Consider the following 23,375-nt stretch of genomic DNA (forward strand, 5'->3'; position numbering starts at 1 on the left):
CATCTTCTAATTGTCTTAATAGTGCTTGATAGATCTTTATGATATGCTCTTTAAATATTTTGTAAAACTGTTGTTATAATTCTTTATCTGTTGATCTTTCTTCAGTTGTTGCTTGAAGATAATATTTTGATTTCTTAAAGATTTTTTTATCTTCTTTTAAATAGCTCTGAGTTTTTTTTCTTTATGTTTGGCTTTTTTTATTTAATATTACTTTACTTGATATTTTGATTTACTGTAATAGAAACATAATTTGTCTTTTTTTCTCTGCTCTTTTTCTTTTTTGTCAAGAGTATCTTATCTGATTACATTTAATTTTATAGATATAAATCTGTAAGAGTCTGCTTGAAATATTCTGTTTTATTCTTTATGATTCATCAAGATGAATTTTTTTTATAATATTTTTTTTTATTTCTTCATTTTCTGTTCATAAAGTTGATTTCTGATTTTAACTGCTACTTTAATCATTTCAGTCAGATTTTGTGATCATTTCTTCATGTGTGTTATCTTATTTTTGATGTTATAGAATAATTCTTGATAAAAAGTATCAGCTAGAGTCTCATTATTTCAATTAATATTGACACACACTTGTTAAAATCTCATAATATATTCTTGTAATGATGTTTTCTGCTGCATGTTCTGTAATTACTGTATTACTGCATTTTGTTCTTTGACTTCTTTGAAAGTAATTTTAAGTATTTTAATAAAGATCTTGTAATAATTAACAATTTTGAGCATGTTGTCATTCTGATTTACTTCTCTTTTCTCATAATAATTTTGCAAATAAATGTTAAATTAATCAAATGCTGCTCTCTAAAAATATGATGCTGCCATCATTATCTTCTTTTTAATATTTTTGAATGCTTTCTTTTTCATGTTCATATAGATTTATAATTATTCTAGAAATGCTTGTAACTTCTCTTATTTGCTTTTAAATGATTCTGATGAGTTCACTTTCATCTTTTTTTAAATATTGAGAATTGCCATGATCTGAGCCACAATTTGCTCATTATAATTCTTAAGTTCAAGATTCTGTTAAGTCAAGATTGTTATTACTTATTCAAGTCATGTAATTTTTTTCATTGTTTTTTTATGTGCTGTTTGAGATTCTGATTGTAGACATGATGTCTATATTCTATTAAACTTCTTAATAAATAAGATTTGTATTTTTATTTTTTCTTTACTTATGATGCAATATTCTTTCTTTACACTTAAGCTCTGAAGTCTCAGATGTATTCTCTTCTGAGTCAGAAGTAATTAATGTGTTATTAAACTTGTTGTTTAATATAATAAATTGAAGCTTTAGTGATCAATACTTCAATAATACTTAATCTTAAATTGACAGACTTGTTTAATAATAAAGAGTTTCTGTACAGATATGTCAGAGTTAAGTTAAGACTGTTATGTTTTTTCAAGAATAGCAAGAGCAAATACAATCATACAGTATTACAGAACTTTAATAATATGAAAAGTAATTAAGATATAATAGTATTTATATAGATAAGTCTATAGAGAGAATCATAAGAGAGATTGATTATAATGAATGAATTCATCTGATTAATAGTAAAGAGTGTTCTTATATATATAATAAATATTATAAATAATCTGAGTAGTCACTTCTATTCTTCTGTTCACTAATTGAGATAGTTATAACTATTCTGACTATTCAGCTATCTGTCAGTTGAGATAGTTACTATTATTCTGACTCTTCAGTCATGTGACTTTCATCTTCTCAGATTCTAGTTCTTTCAGTCTGTAACTCTTATAGTCTCATCATGCTCCACTTCTCAGTCACATCCTCCATATGCTCTTCTCATGGCATGCAATGATTCCATGTTGGGCTGCAAGATTTATAACAAGCAGATTCACTGCAAACTTTTAAATCTGTCTTGAAAGAGAATGAACAGAATACTTTTCAGAATTGATGAGAATCTACAGTCAGATTCTTAGAGTTCTTTTCAGCTATCTTAAAGTCAAGTTGTAGAGATATAAAAGATAGAAATTCTTTAGCAACAGAAATCATATATATAATAATCTCAGATCAGTTTAACACTCTTCTTTAATAAATGACAACACAATGAGAACAGATAGCAGCTACCTCACTGCAAGTTGTTTATAAGCAAGAAGATAAACAATTTCTGAAGTCAGACTTGTATAAGAAACAGAATTAAAAGAAATATCAAAAATTTATTCAAGCATGTGAGAATTATCTCAAGACTAAAAGTGAGATCTATGCTACTGAGAAGAAAAAGATCAAATATGTAGCAGTTAGATTGCAGAACAATTCTTAAGTCTCATGAGATTTGAAAAGAAAATATATCAATTGAAACATGTTCATCTTCAACAATTTTAAAATGAAATTGTTGGACTGGCTCAAAGCTTCAGAGAATTATGAATATATAATAGCAAGAAGAATAACAGTTCTATACTTTCAAGCAGAATAATTTATTTTTAATTTTAGACAAAAATTTATAAAACATTGACATGATTTCAAGATGACTCTTATAAAACATCAACATCAGCAATTGTGAGTTTATCAAGCTTTAATTAAATTACTCACTCAAATTTAGTATAAGATTCAAGAACAAGAAGTTTCAGATACTCTTTAAAAATTATTTTCTATAGCAGCTTGCTATGAAAAAGCTGCTGAATATCAGAAAACTAGCTGCCTCAATTCTTAAGACTCTCATAGCATGAGAAAACAAGAATATTGTGACAGAAATAAGAAAAGAAAGGTGTTGAATGAACATTTTCATGAATATACAGCTAAGAAGCAGCAATTTACTCACTCATATACTTATTCTGAGCAGAAAGAACAACAAAAACAAGAAGAATAATGCTTCAATTATAATCAGCAAGATTATATAACAAATGCCTGTTTTAAATAAAAGATCAGTAATCAAACAGTTAAAAAGCAGCAATTCTTTCATGAAAAAATCAATCTCTCTTCTAGTGTCAATTATATTTCTGAGAAAGTTTGAGAAATGGAGAAATTGCAAAAAGAACTTATAAAATCTATAGAGTCAGAGAGTGAATTTATATTAGCAGAGAGCTTACAGAAATATAGCAGCAAATAACTAGCTGAATATCATTCAGAATGTAAATCAATTCTTGTCACTATAAAATCAGAAAAATATTTCTTGTTGAATCATATTCTCATTAATTCAGATGATTTTATTAAGTGTGTCATGTATAGAAAGCTGCTACAATGTGACTGGAAATCATCAAATTCACTGCAAAAATTGAAATTAGCTGACAGATCAAATACTGTCTGTTATGAGAAGATTACTCTTATCTGCAAGCTTAAAGATTTAGAAGAAATGGAGATGATAATTAATTAAATGTTCAAAGTTATGAATCTTTTAATATATAATATATTACTAGATCTATCTTGACTAGCAGAGACAAATTTCATTATTGATTAATTTACTGAATTCTGATGATATTGCAGTGAGAAATCAGTCAAGCTTTAAATTGAGAACTCACATCATTTTTCTAAAACTTCTCAATATAAAATTGTTTACATGCTTCTAGCTGAACAAAAATTCAAAAACACCATACTCAATCTTTCAGAATATTATTAATAATACACAGAAGTCTTCTCTTCAGAAGCAGCTAATAAGCTGTCAGATAGCTATGTGAAACATTTAATTAATTTACAAAGAAATCAAATATCATCTTGAAAAAAGATTTATGCTATATCAACAAGAGAATTGAATATCTTACAGAAATATATTAAAAATAAACAATAATAAAAATAAACTCAACCTTTCACTAGTTCTGCAGAAGCACTCATACTCTTCATCAAAAAAGCTGATGAGTCACTGTAACTTTGCATTAATTATAGAGAGTTAAATACAGTAATTATTAAGAATCACTATCTTCTATCTCAGATTGATGAATTACTTAATAGACTGAGTAGCACACAATGACTAATCAAGCTAGATTTCTGTAATGCATATCAGCATATACAGATATATTGCAGCAATGAATAGAAAACAGCTTTTTGTACTTAATTTAATTATTTCAAATATACAGTCTTGTCATTTAATCTCTGCAATGCACCCACAATCTTTCAGACATATATCAATAATATTATCAGTAATCTTCTGAATGATTATATTATTATATATATCAATGACATTCTTATTTTCTCTCAAACTGAAGAAGAATATATTCAACACATTACTGAAGTTCTACAGTGACTATATGGTCACAATCTATACACTAAGTTATTAAAATATAAATTCCACAAAAAGAAGATGAAATTTCTCAGATATATTATTAAACATGGTGAAATTCATCTGAATGAAAGCTGCTTGAAAATAGTATTTAACTGATTAGAATTAAACTCTATTCATAATATTCAAATGTTTTTAGAATTTACTGGCTTCTTTAGATATTTTATATTTAACTATGCTGATATTACTGCTTCATTAATTAAATTATTAAAGAAATAAAATAAATTCTTCAAGTTAACAGCAAGAGCACAGCAAGCTTTCAGAAATCTTAAAGATGTTTTTGATGCTTCTTTATTATTAACTTATTTCAATAAAGACAAAAATATGTTGATGATTACTGACACTTTAGAATATAGAATTACAGTAATATTGCTGCAGTCTAGCAGTAAACAAGAACAGAGATAATAATATGATTGATACTCTGTAATCTTTTATTCTCACAAGATAAATAAAATTGAGTAATGATATAAAGTTTATCATTAAGAGCTTTTAGCAATTATAAAATGCTATAAGTATTGATGTCACTATCTGAAAGATAGTAAGCAGTCATTTCATATACAAACTAATTATAATAATCTTCAATACTTCTTTCAAATCAAGATACTGAATAGCAGACAGACTAGATGAGCAGAGACTCTTGCAGCATATGATTTTATATTAAAATATAGATCAGAAGCTCACAATTCAGTAAATACTTTATTGTAATAATCTGATTATAAGCTAATAAATATGCAAGAACATTAAGTGGGCATGTTATCTATCTTACAGCAGAAACTGACACTAGAAATTATCAAGTTAGAGAATTTCTACAAGAAATCTGCTGATTTGTGACAAGAAATCAGATTAGAAGTAGAAACAAGCTGTCTGAAAAGCTTGATTTCTAGAATTATAATTATTGAAGAACAAGAGAATGAGAATATTTATAACTCAATTTCAGAAAGTATGAGTAGTCTGCTTTATAAACTTCAGAATGAGAACATTCAGTCTGCTGAGCTGTATATGATTTTAAATTCTTTTGCTGAGTCAGCATTTTATTAACAAGCAGACTGACATCTCTTGAAGAATGATCAGCTGATTATCCATGATTTAAAAATATATGTATCTCAAGACTCAGCAGTTGGACAAGAACTGCTGAGAAGTCATTATGATAATGTATAAATTGATTATAATGACATTTAAAAGATATTGAAGCTTCTCCAATATAAATAATACTGAAATTGAATAATAAAAAATGTGAAGAAGTATGTTAGCTTCTGCTACATGTGTAACTTAATAAAATCTCACCATTATAAGTCTTATGAGAAGTTAGTAAGCTTGCTCATAGTAATAAGTTCTTAAAGACATAAGATTATGAATTTTGTTGTAGAACTTTCACTCTTGCTGTTAGATAGCAGAATGTACAACACTATCTTGACAATAGTGAATAGATTCTCAAAAATAATTAAGTACATTTCTGTTACTGAAGACATTAAGACATCTGAACTAGTCAATTTTTTTATTATACATGTTATGAGTTAATATAGATGCTTGAAATCTATCTTATCTGATTACAGATTACTATTTACTAGCTGCTATTAAATGAAGATGTATCATTATTTTTCTATTAAATAAAATTTCAGCATCACTTATCATTCACAAACTGATAGTCAAATTGAATGACTGAATTAAATTCTTAAACAATATATTTGCTTGTATGTGAATTATCAGCAGAATGACTGAATTCAGCTGCTATTTATTATTGAGTTCACATATAATAACAGTCAGAATACATCAACAGAAAAAATCTCATTTAAGCTTGTTTTAATCTTCAAACATCAGTTATTTGTTGGTCTGCAGACTGATTCATCATTTAATCTGTCAGAAGTCATCAAAGAAATTGAATAAATTCAATAAATTCATAAGCAAGCTGTTCAATCACTGCAAACTGCTGTTGACACACAAGTCAAGTATTACAATTAATATCATAAATCAATACAATATCAAGTAGAAGATCACATTCTATTTAACTGAAAAAATATAAAGACTTTAAAACCTTCTATTAAGCTAGATAATTGATTTTTAGAATCTTTTGAAATTATAGCTATATAAGAAAAGCAAGCTTATATGTTAAGACATTCAAAGTCATATGAACAAATTAATTCAACTTTTCATGTTTTATTGTTGAAGTTTTATTAAAAATATATCAGCAATCAATCTGCAACTCCACAGTCAGTATTAATCAATAATAAAGAAGAATGAAAAGTAGAGACCATTCTTAATAAATGTATTCACCATTTAAAAATCAAATATCTAGTTAAATAAAAAGACTTTTCTTTCTATAAAAATCAATAAATAAAAGCAGAAGATCTTTCAAACTGCAATAAACTTATTACAGAATTCAAACAGCTACTCAAAGCCTCAATTAAGAGGCATTGCTGCAAGTTTGCTACACAATAACCACTTTATAGCTGCTAGCAGCTAATAAAGAGAGAGAAGAAATATAATTTATAAAAAAATTTATAATAGAAAGACAGAAGAAAATATTTTCATTCAAAATCTGAAGACTGATGGAAAAAGGTCAAAAAGATTTAAGACTCAAAAACTATTAAACAAACTAAAAACATAACAAACTGATGAAAAACTGACAATCTATCAATAATTAATTATTATCTTCAATAAGTCTCATTGACTTCTTCTCTTCCTTCAGAAATTCAGTCTCAATCTCAGACAATTTAAAAAACTGAGTAATATTGTTAGACATCATCTGTAGTATTCTCTCCAGTCATAAAAGAAAGATGAGAATGACACAGAGTTCTGACTCAGAAACAGTGATAATAAAGATGAGAGCAATAAAAGCAGCAGCAGAAGCATGATGTGATGTGATTTAAAAGACATCTGTCTTATAAAAAAAGATATTAATTACTGAAATCTCTCTCTGCAAGTAAGAAAGAATCTTCAAAGTTGAATAATTATCAGTAGCTAGCTGATGCATCATCACAATCTTATTATGAGGAATGAGAAGAACTGCCACACATGCTTTTCTGTGTGCAAAGCACTGAAAACACTTGTCAAATATAACAGAAAATGAACAGACTGTAGTGTAATCTTGCACTAGATATTTAACACATCACATGCATGTGACAGTCTGATTGCTGATCTGCTGCAAGCTGTCAGTGAAATTTAGAAAGAAAAAACTTGATATATTTCTTCAGAATTCTTAAAAAGCACTTACAGAGACAGCAGAAACATTTGAATTAATTACATTTACAGTTATTTCATCTCTTAAATTCTATCTTTTTATTAGTTACTGCTATCTATCTGCTAGATATCAGTATCTTACAAAAGATACATTGTGACTGAATTCTTCAGAACTGATAGCTGCAACAGAAGAATTCTATAAATAAGAAGTGAAAGATGAGATGAGAGACTGATTAAAGAATTTATTAGCTTATTACTAACTAGCTTTCTTCATATATATAAGAACTTATAGAGAATGAAGAATGAGCAGAGATGGCTAAATGTTCTGAAGCAGCTGAAGCAGTAGTTGCAGCTGCAGCTGCAACATGAGCACACTTCTTTACTGCTGAAGCAGCTAGTGGCACCACTCAGCTGTTTAGAGATCATCTAGCAGTGAGATTGACATGTTAGCTTGACAGAAATCAACAAGAACATCTCAAATTTAAAAATACTTACAGTAAAAGCATGAAAAAACTCAGATTCAAATCAAAAGAGAAACTAAATTATTATTGTTAATAAAATTGTCTTATACAGATTCCATTTCACTTACAAACAGAAGAAAAGCTGGTGATTTGCAGAGATTTTATCACTATCTATCAGTGACTCATCTAATAATTAATGAGAATCTTCAGCATCTACTGCTTCTAGAATTTAAATGCTCTAAGAAAGAAAAAAAAAGAGAAAGAGAATGAACTTATTTTTATTAATTTTATAATTTCAATATAATACAACTCTGAAAGCTTCTGATTGATCAATAATCTAGCTTACAAAACAAAATATTTCTAATTCATATAATCTGCTGTGGAGTGATTATTGAAACAAGAGCTTTAGAATCTCATATGAGTTCTTCAGAAATCTGAGAACATGTTTCTCTAAGAAGAGAATAATTATAAGAATGTCACTAGTAAAGAACAGCTATCTAGTCATCATGCAGTAGATAATATTTATAACAGCATTATGATAAAGTGTTGTCACTTCAAAGATATAAGCAGAAGACTGTCTTGTCTACTAAAAAAAAAGCAAGTGATTTGTTTACTATTCATTTACTACTAGAATCTACTCTACATTTTATATATATTATTATACACATTTGGTTATAGTCAATACTATCTAGCTCAATAGCAATAACCTCTATCTAGCTACTAGCTAGCTGATAGTTATCAGTACTCTTATAGTTCCATTTCAATATCAAAGAGATGTGTAGTCTCTGACTGTGGTCAAGCTAGTCATTACAATGATTAAATATTAACTGAATTTCTCTTTTTTATATTAATGAGAGTATTCATTTAATCAGAATTTTGAATAATTTTATATCTGAAAGAACTTTCTTTAATCTGTTTACTGAAATATAGTCAAAAGCTTCTTTAATATTCATAAAAAGAGTAGAGATTATCAAGTCTTTGGAGTTATTTAACTGAATATTATGAGTTAAACTTATAACTGTATTAATAGCAGAGTATTACTTCTTATCACCAAACTGATCATTACAGAGTAAATCAGTTGTGAAGGCAAGAAAGAAAAGTCTTGTTGCAATAACTCTTTCTATAACTTTTCTCATACAGTTAAGAAGAGAAATAATTCTGTATAATTTAAAAATTAAAGCTTTTCTGTTTGATTTGTTCTGAATAACTTCAATAGCTTGTCTTCAGATTTGTGGATGATATTCACATTTAAAAAGAGTACTATATAATTGAAAAAATCTATCTTTCAGATGTTAGAGTTAATATATTATTAAATGCTATTAGATAGAAGAATGTTCTGTCAATAATTTGATCATTTGATTTAATTTGTAAGAGATAATAGAGATGGAGAAACAATTATAGGCTATAGCTGAAGTAAAAGTAAAATTTATATTTATTTTACATGAATAGAAGACAGCTTGCAAGAATTCACACCTTTCTAAATTTAAAATATATAAATTTATAGTAAGTTTAATAGATTTAAATAAAAAATTAAATAAGAGTAGTTGAATAACTTCTCTTAAATTTGATAGATATGAATCTTTATTTATATTGAAAAGTTATAATAAAAGCTAAGAGTAAACATTCACTTTTCAGATCATCTTTTATAGCTATTGAATATTCTGATCATATTTTTTGTTTTTTTGTGATATTCAAATTGTTGAGGATCAACAATATGTGTTGATCTCTGATTTGCTTGAGAAGGTTGTATTTTGATAAGAACAAGATTAAATTTAATAAATAAAATATTAAATTTAAGCTTGAAGCTGTAGAAGCTTTCTAAAGTAGTAATTATATATATTTTGCATATTAAAATACATATAGAGAGCTCATAACCTGTTGAGGTAAGTGAATCATAATATTGTTGTTATTTGCTACAAGAATAGAGGTTCAAGGCTCATGCTAGACAGAGGATTGGAATTCTGTTGAAGAAACTAAAGACTGAGAATGCCAAGGGCACCAAGCCCATCACATGTGAAGCTAAACCCAAAAAGGTTAGCACAGCACACCAACATAGACATCCATCTTCCCTACAATATCAGCAGCTTTCTCAAATGAGGATATCTGGACTCAAATGGAGAATAACATAGTTTTCACATGCATTATGTTAATCAAAACAAAGCTGGCCCTCTTCATTTCTTTGTGAATATTTTCTCCCCATGCCTATTGGACTCCTTTCTCTTCTCCCCAGCCTTTTCGTCCGCGTCCTTGGCCCTCTCAGTCTCCTTCTTCGCCTCCTCGCTATCCCTACTGCTCTTCTCTTCCTGCTTCTTCTCCTCCTCACCGAGAGCGGCTATCTCTGCTTGCAACTCGTCCCTCTGGGCCTCCAGCTCTATCCTCTTCTCGTCCGAAATTGTCTGGTCTTCCAGCTGCCTTTCGACCTCCTCCTTGGCTTGCTCTTTCTCCTCTTTATCGGACCTTGCTTTCTCCGCCGCCTGATTGGCCTCGGTGGCCGCTTGAGAATACTCTTCCCCATGCTCCCAAGCGAGCCTCGCGATTTCCTTTTGTATGTAGGCGTCCAGCACGATGGGCACGTACTTCCCCAGACTCGTATCCCTGGCATCAAAGTCCTTCTCGGCGACGGTTTCGCCGATCAGCCTAACGGTGTCATGATAAACACCGTCCGCCAGCTCTGAGAGTTCCGCCAGCCCGGCGTATTTTCTGTCCGACTCTTCGGTGGCCCTATCCCTGCTGGTGCCTAGGAAAGTTTGCCTCGCAAGCAGTGTGGCATTTTCTTGTAGCTCTTTCAGCGTGTTTTCGTACGCCTTCGTGTTGAGATCTTCCGGTTTGATACTCGTATGCTGTGCCAGGTAGTCGCCGAGGTACGACTCAATCGTCGCGTCCACGGGCCGTTGGAGTGAGGCGTACTCGACGTCAAGGTTTGGGTGCCTCATCTCTTCCATTTCGATGTACTGGAACGTCTGCCTAGCTTGCCAGTGGGCTGCGACTTTAGTCTTCAGCTCCGAGGCGGCTTTGATTAAAGCGTCTTTGGCCTTCCGGGCTTTTTCTTTTAGCGTAGCTTCATCCTTCGCGTGGGACGCGGACGCAGCGTCGGCGTTTGACTGGGCCAGGGTGGCCTCGGATTTTCGTTGCTTGTACATCACATACGCGAACACCAGTCCCACAAGCGCAAGGCCACTTACGCCGATCCAGGCACCGATGACGCCGAAGTCGTTGACCCCGTCGCCTGTATCCTTAGGATCCGGAACTTTAGAGCGGTCCCTGTCATCTTTATCGGGAATCCTTTGCGCCGCTTTGACAGGTTTACTATCGCTCTCCCTGGCGCCCTGGCAGCTATGGGAGCTCGGCAGCTCGTTGATCTTAAACCCGACGTCAAATGTGATGGTGTACGTCTCGCTAGTACCATCATCTTCAGACGTAATGGTCCACTTATACGTTGCGTCCTTACCTGGTTGTAGGTCCGGCTCTTGAATATCGTCGAGCATGATTACCTGCTCGGTGGTAGGGTTCACAAACAGAGATTTGCCCTTCAAGTCAGGCGGCTCGCTGAAAAAGTACTCACCGCCGAACATCGCAAGGGACCATTTTGGCGGAGCTTCATATGCAGCTTTGAGGTTGGCAGGGGAGAGGTCGTAGCCACTATTATCTACGATATCTTGCATTTTGGCCTCGAGGTCCCAGCTGCAGGCGGCTTTGAAGATGTCCATGTAGATCTTTTCTCCGGAGGAGACATCTTGGATAAACTGCGCTGCAGTTCTTGACATATTGATGGAGGCTGAAGGACCTCGCTCTTTTCAGAAAAAAAGAAGATAGAAAGCTTCTGAAAGCCGCTATATCGAAAGGGTTGAAGCACTGTACCTCGATAACGTGTTGTCCTTGAGAAGAAAACAGCCTCGACGTTCCTTTTGACACGTAAGACCAATAGACTATATGGGGACGCTCCCGCTCATATATTAGAACGGTTAGTGGGGCAGCGAGGCAAGGGTGGATTGGGAAGATAGTCAGAGTGGCCGAAGTTTGAATATTTCCTCTACTGAACCCCGGAGGCTTAACCCCGCACAATTCGTGGCATGCTTTTGAGCCAGCTGTCTGCCAACATTTGCTCTCAAGTCATATTTGCGGTATCTTGAGTGAATCCCTGCGGCCCCTTGGCCCCGCCATGTTCATAGAAAGGATGGCAGCTATCAAGAACTGACTCGTTCGCTCTGCAGTTTCCTTTCAGTTGCTCGTGCAAATAAAGATGCGCTCCTCGCGAGAGCGGGCACGGAGACTACATCTCGCACGAAGATAAAGCCCGCAACTTAGTTGAATTTCTTGCTGGCCCGCACAACCCCGGTTCGGAGGGCTGTGAGCGCCTCGCTTCATCAGAGCCCGATGCAGCTGATCTGGTGACATCAAGCCTCATTGACATGCATTAGTTGCACTTCGTCTCTCTCCTCCGTTGGGTTCTAGCGTGCGTGTCCCATCTACAAAAATTCACGCTGTGCCGTGAAGCTCCCAAGAGGTCTTGGCAGTGAAACCGTCGTATTCAGGATTTCATCCCTAGCAGCACTTGAAAGGCGCTGGGGGCTGTGCTGTTAAAAGTAGCCCAGGTCTTTGGATAAGACGACCCCGTGGCCGAGGATGATGAGAGGTGAAGCTGCTAGATGAATCGCTAACTAGTATCGAAATTGCATGCCGGGGAAAATGCTCAGCTGGCTATTTTTCCTACCTCAGCATGGATATCCCCTCGAGCGAAACAGTTTTCATGGCATATGCGTGGCATTATTCCCCATGTTTACATTGTTCTTCTTCTGTGGCGAGTCCCCCGTGTTGACCCGTGCAAAACTCAGGTCTTCAGCGGGGGTGGACAGCATCTCCCTCAACTCAGGGGTCATGCTAATCCATGCCAGGTTCCGGGGTAAGGGCCCAGAAGTTGTCCAAAATCTACACGAGTGCCACAGCTACCCGGTTGTCTTCTTGGACGTAGACCAAGTCCGCCCAAGAAAGCGCGCAAGCCTTCGAGCCTCTGCATTCTAGTTCGAAACAGAATAAGCCGCAGAGACATCTATCCGTACAGAATGCTGTTATTTTCTAGTGGCAGTATCTGTCCACATTCCCCCAGAGACAAAAGGAAATTATGGGAGCTTTGTACCAAATAATCGTCTCTCTACGTGCTACATTCTCTTTCCACCTGCTATTTCGGATGCAGTCATATACGAGCTTCCGGCCCTAAATCGATCTTTCAAACATACTTGGTTGACTCTTTTACTGTTATTTCTTTTATTTTCTTCATATTTTCCCGAAAGGATTTGATCTCCTTCGTCATGTCGGCGTATTTGAGCATTGCAGTGCCCCCGAAGCGCATCATCATATGCGCAGGAACCCTCAACCTGGGTGTGGCACCTTGGGACGATTTCGTTGAGAAGGATATTGATGAGACTTTTGTTTATACTCAGAATTGTGTTCTCGCCGGAGATGTTGTGGCGAAGGATTTGAACCTTCATACCGGTTCGTTCCAAACTATCGGTATACCGATCATAAAGGTTACCGGTGCGCCGGGGGGAGATGCGAAATCAGCAGACGAAACACACAGAATTGGAGGGAATGGTGGGAAAGGGTACTCTTTCTACTTCTCGGCCGCCGATTTTGATTACAGGTCCAGGTTCAGAGTTGATGCGACTGGCGGGGACGGCGGTTGCGGCTACTTCGACGCAACGACGCAGTGGGGAGGGAGCGGAGGCGACGGAGGGCCTGGGGGGAAGATAAATATCATGTACGAAGACAGTTACCAGCGCGCGATGGGCAGCTACAGCGCGTATGAGTACGCCCTCTCAAAGGAAGATCCCAATCATCCGGAATACACCGAGCGTATGGTAAAGCAAGCCGCAAAGGAAACTGTCAATGTGATTCATGTCCTCGTGGAAACTGACAAGGAATATAACAAGGAAGTTATCACCGCAATGGCGGACCTTTACGAGCAGCTGAACAAGACGGACAAGCACAATCGCCCCGATATCACTATAACCTTGCAAGATTTGAAGGAAAAAATGGCAACGTTGAGGAAAACCCTGGAATATCGGAAACCAGGCGAGGGCATGCTCGTCGAGCTGAGGGACATCGCTGCTATCCATGGCGGCTTTCCTGGCCGGGGGTATAATTCCACGGATCGACCTGATAGTGGGGGAAGAGGAATATACGGCAGGAAGGGGGAACACTGGGGATACGGGTTTATGGATTACGACATGATTTGGGACAGGGATATATTTCTGTACCATCCGGATCAGATGGCGCTTACCTTGAGGGATGCGTACGCCCAGTATTTCAAGGGGGCCGGCGGGAGAGACGCAAAGGGCATCAAGGACTGTGCAGTGATTCTCGGCCAACTAATCAACAGGCTGGGGTTCCTGAGCGAAATCGATCCCAAGAACCCGACCAACAAGTCGAATTCTTCGCTCTGGAAAACCCTTAAGCGTTATGAATCCGACATGTTGGTTCTGCCTTCCATCACGACCAGGGATGGCCTTCCTGCATCCATACAATCTCTTCAGCGCACTTACACGCAGGCCGTGGCATATATGATACAGCTAGGCAGCGGGCAAGATATTTACGGCCATTCGAGTACATGGGTCCCCGTCGGGAGCTATGAACACTACCAGGCGCACACCAAGGAGTTCCTTGAACATTTCAAAGATATTGAAAAGAACTATCAAGCCTACATGAAAAAATATCGAAATCAAGTCATCACAAAAGCGGAAATCGATATAGCGATTGCCGATGCAAGTCGTGCAAAAGAGAAAATCAAGAGGCACCAGACGAAGATGAAGGGGCTGATACAAGATTTAATCCTGAGTATTAACCGCCTGAATGAGCAAGTAGCGCCTAAACGAAAGCTTGTTCTGGATTCAATCAAAGAGGTGGAATCGAAGATCAAAAACAGCTATGTGGTGCCCATCAAAGAGTTACTCGAGTCGGCGGTCTCCTTTTGTTTCATGCCCAGCAAGTTGATGGGTGCCGCTGTAGGTGCCCAGGCGGTGTGGAGCATAGTTGAAGGCGCATCGAATATCGAAGATGATGCTGGTAATGTCGTCAAAAAAGAATTTCTCATCACCCGTTTGCAGGAAATGGATGGTTCGGTAGAGAGTCTGAAGGACGGCATCGCGCTCACGAATGCAGGCAGCCTTAAACCAGGAGACGCCGGCGGACCGAAGCTCGTTGCGGAAAAGGAGAAATTGTTCACCCTGATCAAGCAATATAGGAGCCTGATAACGAATTGGAGCACTATTGAAGCACAATTCGACGACTACATCAACACCGTCACAACGCGCAATGACAGGGCCCTGCAATACAACCAGTATCTCATTTCATGGTGGCAGGACCAGCTAGAGCTCCAGCAGGTTCAGGATGATGCCGAGCGGTTGCGGAAGAAAGGTCTTGACCAAGTCAGTCCCAACGTCGCGGCTGTGACATCGTTTGTCCAGCAGGCTTACCATGCCACGGTTGACAGGATCTTTAAAGTCCTATACATGACCGAGCGTGCACAGCTCTTTTGGACTTTGGGCGAGCCCCTGGGCAAATTCGATACCATCAGAAACGGCGGCGTCGATGGGGGCAGTCTTTATAAAGACTTGCAGAGTCTTTCTGATACCATCCTCGAAGCGTACGAGGTAGCCTTAGAAAATAGCACTTCCGCGTCCCAAAAGTTCGGAGACTGGGGTGAAAAAGACGGCCCCAACACCGGGTTGACATACACCCTCTCAGCCACGGAGCTGAAGCACCTCCAAGCCGGCGAGGAGCAAACCTCAGTGAACATGGCGAACACCTGGGCACAGAAATCCAAAGACAAAAATATTTTCCTGGGCAAATACGACGTCCGTCTGACCAAAGTAAGATGCTTCGTCCAAGGCAACGACGATTTCAACAAGTATATGAAAGATAAAACCATCTCCGTCGTCCTCAATCACTCGGGAATGGAGACCATCGTGGACAAGAGCAAACACCCGCACCATTTCGATCACAACTCGCGCAGGTTCATGTTCGAGTATAAGCACCCATTTGACCCGAAAGATCCAAAGATCATCACCGACGGCACGATGTACGACAGCCCGGATGCTAAAACATGGGAATATGCTCGCGCTGGCCCGTTTACGACGTGGAATATTGTCTTGGGTAAGGCATTGAACCCGGATCTCACAACGGAATATCGGAAGAAAATCACAAAGGTGACAATTGAATTTACCGGATGGGCGAAAGCTGCTTAACAGAGACCGATGGGTTGATTCTTTTCAATTGTCAATTCTTTGCTTATATAGTTAACAACTAGTTTATCAACCAACACCATGAGCTGATGTGCTGAATCGTGCCTCAACGAATCGGTCTTCCAGCTCCAAGTCACAATGTAACCCTTGAATATGATCCTGTTGAGCTGGCTCACTGTAATTCTACAACCCTGTCCTGCCTCAGTCCGATTTGGTTACTTCTCCCAGGAGCAAGATATCATAAGGAACACGAACATCACTGCTCAGCACGAGGACATCCTTTGTCCCAGGACAAAGAAAGTTAGTGATTGCCATGAGGTTTCTCTTGGAGTTGCATTCCCATGTGGGCCAGGTGAGTCGACTGAGAAACTTCTCTACGAAATACTTCGTTTGAGAATGATTCACATCGGGCGCCTCCCAGCTTTTGGTCCAGTCCGAAGAACTAACGTTGAGGGTCGCCTGTAGCGCCAGACCGTGGACGTGGAACCTTCCTGCTTTATTCGCCTTGGCCGTGTACTTCCACTCCTCGGCATAAATTCCATGAGGGACGACTCTAGCGGCTCTCACGGTGAAAGGCACCGTAAGATTGGATTCCCAATTGATAGTTCCGTTGGCGGAAACAGTCAAAGCGGGCTTCGGGGACGCTTTGACGGCTTTCTCTACGTCGGCGACGTAGATGTAGTCGGTACCATTCCAGCTTGCGACGCCGGACGCATCTGTGAAATTCTCGTCATTGTCCTTCATATATTTGGCCGCATCTTCGGCCGGGTATTCTCCGTTCCAAGTCTGCTTCAACTGGAATCCCGCGCCTCGATGCTCAGGCATGAGATCGTCGCCGACACTGGTGAAGGCGCGAGTATATGAATCGTTTCTGACGTCCTTGAGAGGCTGCCATATACTAATCGACTTTTTGAACGAAATGCCGAGCATCGCCCACAGAGACAGATCCAACGGATCCCAGAAGAGTGTCCTCGTATTTATTATGATGCTGGCGCTGTGGCCTGTTGGTATAGGGTATAGGTCGTTGATCTTCCCCGTCTTGTCAGTTTCGCAGAAGTTCGGTTTCAAGTCTCCTGCGATGAGCTCGAAGGCGGTGGCGTCGGTTTTGATGTAGGCGCTAACACAGGCCAGCGAGGCATCTCCACCACCGTCTTTGCTGTTAGCTGACAGAGAGTAAATCTGGAATGCTATGTATTCTGGCCTCACGCACGGGGTGCTAGAAGAGTCATCGTTGCCTGCCAGGGGGAGTGGGAAGTAGATTCCACCCAGATCACCCCTTATGCGCGATTTGAGCGAGTCCAGCAGGGCTTTGGGGACCCGCCTTCTGGCCTCCAGCTCCTCTGCCCCTTCCCACTCGATGGATAGGGACCAGTTATCCCTAAGTTCGATATTGAACGCCATTTTATTCTGGTATGTCTCACTGTATTTATTGAAATCGAGCACGGTTGCATTTTTCTGCAGGTATATCAAGAACTGTTAGGCCCTTATGAAAGTGTTCTCGGCTTAGCCGAAACGATGCTTAGAAAAAAGGGATAAATAACTGCGAACAGAGGGTTACTTGCCTCTTTGGGGAGACCGGAGCCATGTTGAGACGCGCTCAGGGATGAAATCGGGCTTTTCACAGTCAAAACCCATCCCTTGTTCAATTTTCTATACGCGTGGATGTACCGCGACATGCCGCTGATTATGTTTATCAGGGTTTTCGCAGTAATCGACATCTTAAGAACCACTTGGCCATCGGCCGTGAAGCTCAGCCTTGTCGGAGGTTCAATCCACATTTTCCAATCCAATTCAAATACCAGCTTCTTTTGATGCCCTTGCATCTCGTAAGTCTTCACCCCGTCGACATTATAGGCGCGATTCTCCGACTTGCTAGCATCCAGACCTTTTTGGAGAGTAGCATTGAAGAGGTCAAGTCTGTAGCTGACAACGGCGTCCCAACCGCTTGCCCGGGTCTCTTTGGCCATTCGCTCGACAAGGGCATCTGGTGAAAGACTCTCGCGGCCCATTATTGTTTAAATAGAAGTGTATATCTGATGATTGGCGAAGTCCTGTTGGAGCATGACGGAATGGGGCATAGTATAAAGAATATATATGCCTTCAAAGATGCTTTTAGACAGATCAGTCAAAAGGCGAAGAAAAAATCATCAATCTTCGTACTCCATCGGACTCTTGAGGAAGATATTGTCTGGGATAGTGTCGGCTGGAGCTTCCATTAACTGGTTAACGAGGAGCTGCCAGTGATTGCAGTGCATGAGATAACATAAACTGCCACTAAATGATCCCCAGACACCCATGTATGAGCATGGGAGAGTAGACATCATTGTACTCCGTATTCACTGTAGGATGTCTGATCAGATATTCAGAGTCCTGTCAGCCAAACTCAGGTCCAAGACCTTGGCTTTGTCGACTAGCCTTGTCTTCAAGGATTCAGATTCCACTTGGACCAACCCAGAGAACTGTCGTTGATATAGTTCTAGTTGGCAGCGGGTATCTCCGGTGGCGTAGGGAAGAACTTCCAGGCAAGAACAGGGACAGAACCATAACTAACAGGGAGTTTCTTCACTCTGTCCCGCCCACCCAAAGAAAACCCCTCCCCCATGCTGCAAAGTCACTTTGGCATCCTCTGTACATGCAGTTATGCCCAAGCTGGAGCTGTAATGATCAGGGTGCTGCCCAACCTGCCCACCCTGATGCTGAGGACAAGGATGTGCAAAGCATCCAGCAGGCATTGGGTGGCTGAGAATGTTTAAATCAGACCGGTTCTGGCCATTCAAGTCCATCCTTGACAGAGAAAACTACACCATGATGAGAGGAAAGTGATTTTGCAACCAGAGACATCAAAGTTATCACTTAAACTAATGACATATTCAAAGCAATGAGCCCTTCTCCCGGTAAGAGATAGTACTCTTGCAACATTGTGTGGCTGTATCAAAATCCAGTGCAATATCTGATCAAGCACATGCTACTGAGCGCGCTAACTCTCTGATATTTACAATACATATAGTCTTCACCTTTGGTGCCAAAGATAAGACTGATCAAATCAGTAGTACCGTCAATGAAAATGGCTACGGCGTAGTGGTCCGCCGTGACAAAAATGGCACCGACGACTCCAAGTTCTACCTCAAGAACATCGTATCCGGGATTCCAGCGGATGGAGAATGGCCAGAGATCAAGCTCATCGCTCCCGACGAGAAAACGCAGACTTACCACCCAAAGCATCCCTTCTACCTCGGGTATGACAGGGTGACCGCGAACCCGATTCTCTACGTCCACGCGTTGGCCTCAGGGGAGAAAGTCGACTACATCCAGCATACCAGCCTGTCGGATTACAAGCTGTCCAACTTCAAGAGACAAAAGTCCGACTTCCACGGCTGCTCCAAGTTCTTCGCAAAGCGTAACCTAATCGCGCTCTGCGACGCCAAGGACAACTACCGCATTATCAGCGGCCACGAGGACCGTTTCTCGTTCCCGACGAGTGAGAGGCTGCAGCGGGTGATATTGAACATCGGCATGACTGGAGGGCTGTACCCCATCCCCGTAGTCCTGATGGACGCGAAGGCTGGCTCGTCGGAGTCGCGGAGGATAAAGTGGTGGAAGGCTGAGGATAGCACGGAAAGTTACTTTGAGAACTCCGGCACGAAGCCTGAGGCCATGGTGTGCTTTGATGATTACATCGTCTGGCACAGCAATGGGGCCGATGACAGCACGCCCACCATCGGATGGATCGATATCAAAAGAACGGGGAAGCCGACGACGTCCTTTGAATCCTTCTCTGTGTCGAGGACGACCGTCGCGATTGCGAATTCGGGCGACAGGTTCAAGGACGGGGGGCATACGTGGTATGCTACCAGCGACGGTGGAGTATACTACTTCGATGCGTCCAAGAAGAAGGCTACCAAGATGCTCACCGCGAGTGATATCAAGGGTGCCTCTTCGACGGTCGCTCAGCTTTGGGCGGATAAGTATTTTCTGTATGTCCTGACGGGCAATGGCTTGGGCGCCGCTTTCAAGATTACGACTGTTGTTTAAGACGGAGGATGCTTCGCGGCCTGTAGGAGTGGCAATCCTTAGGGCGGAGAATATTTTATTTAGTCAGATAGCCATATGTATACCCCCTACCTTTTGCCCAAAAATGTCGTAGCTCAACATTTGGGATGTTATTAGCAAAGTAACAAACAGAGAGGTTTGAAAAACGACACCTGGCATTCCTTCACTACCTCCCATTCCTTTCTACTGCCTCAATGATACCGTGAGAACAAGTGGGAGTGTTGATGTGTTGCACTAACCCTTTTGGATTTAGCCTCACACATGATGGGCTTGGCACCCTTGGTGTTCTTGGTCTTTAGTTTCTCTGACAGGATTCCAACCCCCTTGCCTAACCCTTGTAGCAAATAACAACAACATTGTGATTCACTTGCCCCAACACCCCCGAGCTGACAAAAGTAAAGGACGCATGCACCTCGCCACAGACGGGCGGCAGCCTGTGCTGTTCTCGGATTGGACTGCCTCCCATTCGTTTTGGATGGGCAAACTTGTAGAAGCCGGGGCTACAGGGGCGGCGAATCTCCACCGTTCAGACCATTGGGATACCCTAGTCTTGGGAAGGTATTCATAGTCCATGAAGGGGCAAATTGGAGCATCGGTCCTTGTCAGTGCATGTGCTCACCACCAGCTACCATAAACAACACATCACTAGCCCAATATCACGCTTTTCGTTTCGAGCGGGGCTATTTGCTCCAGAGGCATTCTCACTTTATTCAGTAGCCGCGATATCGTATCCTTTGTTATTGCTGTGCTTCGATTATTGTTCAAAGAAACATTTCTGGCCATGATTATCTACCACGGAGTTCTCCAACGTGGCGACCATGATGGAGCATTCGTGCTCATGGTGCCAGAGGGCTTATCAGACGGCCAGGCCTTCACTGCGTACTGGATGTTAGCGGGAGTTCCAAACTTCTACCGCGGAACATTCGACGATGCTTCAAGTTCGGCGGATATCCCCGCTGGGACCCTTCTTCACAGGGGAGAAAACTGTGAATTCTCTTTTATATCCCGCGAAGACGGAGGAGGAGAGAGCGAATGCTTCGACAGCATCGATATCGAGTTTAGCTGGTACAACAAACGCGGTATCGTTGCCTCGCTCTACCTGACCGGAGACAACATCGTGAATGACGGAAGCGACAGAAACGCTGCAGTTTACGCAGGTATTCTCTCAGGTCACCCACAAACCGACGGGCGGCTCCTCGTGCTATCAATATTTCAGGACAGCGCGGTGGGCGAGACAGCTCAGGTCCTACTATTCTCGCCTGTAAGCGCACATGTTGAGCGAGAGAGACTATTTATCGAAAGGTTTGAGGGCAGCGAGGCAGGGATCGTTGCGTTTGCCGCAAGCTCTAGCCGGTGGACGCTGGAAGCCGACAGGCGTGACTTTGAGAAAGAATCCAAATTCACGATATCTCTGAAGTCGACTGAGTCCGGGGTTACGGGCTCGGCAACCGTGGAGCTGGTGTCTCCAAGTATACCAACAGGCGCCATCACCGTTACCCTGATCAACGACTCCGGCCAGACTTTACAGTACTGGACCGCTCGATCGGATCCCCATTTGGCAGAAGACCTCGTCAGCTTGGGGCTGGATACTTTGTCCTTCGTGGCTCCGAATTGGTCCCCTACGAAGGCCCTGCAGACGTTCGCCAACGGCGTTAAAGTCTTCCAGAAGATCAAAAAGAAGATCAGTATCTTGTCCGGTGCGGGGGACCTTGCAAAGTCATCTATCGATCTCCTGCAGCGCAAAACGGGTAAAGTTAACAGCACAGATTTCCTGGAGCCTAATCAAAGAATCACCTTCTGGGACTTTGATGGGACAATCACGGGAGGGATGGACATGTCACTCACTTGGTTCAGGCTCGATTACGAAGAAAATAAAAAGACAGCGTTGCTACATTTCGATACCGCAACTACGACTTTCAACAAGCTAAAGTCGTACTCGGAGATCCGCGCCAGCGAACTCTTCGAAGTCCCAAAGGATTTCAAAACGGGCGAGAAGTTGAAGCGTCAGGGAAGCCGGTTGCGCAGCACGCTGCCGGAAGGGTGGACTGCAAAGTCGAAGACCATCAGTCTCACTACACCTCTTGTCAGGTGTAATTTTCACGGGCAGAAGATCAGCAACCTGACCCTGACCTGTGGCCAAGTACCGGACTGCTCCACCGCGGATTCCCTCCCGGCATGGTCGGACGGCGTGCTGTATAATCCCATTACAACCAAGGTGTACAAAAAGACGTTTGATATATACTGCTCGGATGTCAGGACGGATGCCGCTGTGGGCTACCTGGATAACAGCCACCTTCTCTACGTCGAGGGCGACGTGGACGAGTACAAACCTCTCGATTATCATTTGTACACCACGAAGGGTACGTTCATCAGGCACTACTTTTATCAGCCCCCTTCGTCGTCAAATATAAGCAAGATGCGGGCGACGGCGTGGTCACACAAGGTGGTCTTCCTCGAGTACGCGTTTATCCAGCCGGACCCGACGGGAACCTACAAGAACCTGCAAGTGGTAGAGTTCCCCCGTGAGGTTGGCGATCCAAAGATCGCAACGGGTTTGCAGGCCCCTCCGCCGAGGTCGCGCTGGTACGAACCGTTCCTGGACGCCGTCCGGGAAGGTCTGTGCTCTGGAGATAACTGGAAGAAGCGATACTGGGCGTATTGGTTCGACCCGGATAAGGATCGCGTGTACGGAGCGGTATACAAGAGCCGAAGGGTCAACGAGAAGGCGGGGGTATCGCCTTGGATTATCAGGCGCAGGTATCCGCCTACGCACGAGAATCTGAGGCCGGCAGACTGGCCGGTCGTAGCGTTTGTATGCCAGGGGGACATGCCGATTAATTTCAATGATTGTAGCGTCGCCGACGAGGAAGTGAATGCGTCCAAGTATGACACCTAGCGAGAAGCAAATGCTCCATTGTTGTATTGCTGTGCGTTTTGCAAGAGCTCTCTGTCCGATTCAGCCATATCACCTATCCCATTGTTAAATCAAGTGTCAGTCATTGAGCGCTGCAAAAGATGTCTACCATGCTGTTGTTGCATCCAGTAGGTGTATAAGCACCTGTCCTCAGCTATCTTCAAGCATGACTGAGCTTGTATCTGGATATCTGTGTCTGCGTGAGAAGGTTACTCAGACAGTAAAGTTTCCATGCCTCCATTGTTAGAAGCTGGGAAGAATCTGCAAGCCTGGACAGAGTACTTTGCAATGGTATTTC

The 23,375-nt window shown here is 40.8% G+C and overlaps 5 protein-coding genes across 5 annotated transcripts; 3 read left to right on the plus strand and 2 right to left on the minus strand.

The window, feature by feature from the left end:
- Positions 1–10,047: 10,047 nt before the first annotated feature.
- Positions 10,048–11,640, minus strand: UREG_04279 (uncharacterized protein; the record flags this gene model as incomplete). The annotated part of the gene is made up of 1 exon (XM_002544716.1): positions 10,048–11,640. The coding sequence occupies one exon, from the start codon at positions 11,638–11,640 to the stop codon at positions 10,048–10,050; it is 1,593 nt and encodes a 530-aa protein (XP_002544762.1).
- Positions 11,641–13,182: 1,542 nt separating this feature from the next.
- On the plus strand, positions 13,183–16,036 carry UREG_04280 (uncharacterized protein; the record flags this gene model as incomplete). The annotated part of the gene is made up of 2 exons (XM_002544717.1): positions 13,183–15,741; positions 15,791–16,036. The coding sequence occupies 2 exons, from the start codon at positions 13,183–13,185 to the stop codon at positions 16,034–16,036; spliced, it is 2,805 nt and encodes a 934-aa protein (XP_002544763.1).
- Positions 16,037–16,314: 278 nt separating this feature from the next.
- Positions 16,315–18,122, minus strand: UREG_04281 (uncharacterized protein; the record flags this gene model as incomplete). Its single annotated transcript, XM_002544718.1, has 4 exons — positions 16,315–16,746; positions 16,777–17,269; positions 17,324–17,568; positions 17,655–18,122. The coding sequence occupies 4 exons, from the start codon at positions 18,120–18,122 to the stop codon at positions 16,315–16,317; spliced, it is 1,638 nt and encodes a 545-aa protein (XP_002544764.1).
- An 869-nt stretch (positions 18,123–18,991) lies between these two features.
- On the plus strand, positions 18,992–20,145 carry UREG_04282 (uncharacterized protein; the record flags this gene model as incomplete). Its single annotated transcript, XM_002544719.1, has 2 exons — positions 18,992–19,007; positions 19,121–20,145. 2 exons carry the CDS (start codon positions 18,992–18,994, stop codon positions 20,143–20,145), a joined length of 1,041 nt encoding a protein of 346 aa, XP_002544765.1.
- A 799-nt stretch (positions 20,146–20,944) lies between these two features.
- UREG_04283 (uncharacterized protein) lies at positions 20,945–23,059 on the plus strand (the record flags this gene model as incomplete). The annotated part of the gene is made up of 1 exon (XM_002544720.1): positions 20,945–23,059. One exon carries the CDS (start codon positions 20,945–20,947, stop codon positions 23,057–23,059), a length of 2,115 nt encoding a protein of 704 aa, XP_002544766.1.
- Between the last annotated feature and the right edge of the window lie 316 nt (positions 23,060–23,375).

The sequence above is a fragment of the Uncinocarpus reesii genome, genomic scaffold (assembly GCF_000003515.1).
Source record: "Uncinocarpus reesii 1704 scaffold_2 genomic scaffold, whole genome shotgun sequence".
NCBI classification, from domain to species: Eukaryota; Fungi; Ascomycota; class Eurotiomycetes; order Onygenales; family Onygenaceae; genus Uncinocarpus; species Uncinocarpus reesii.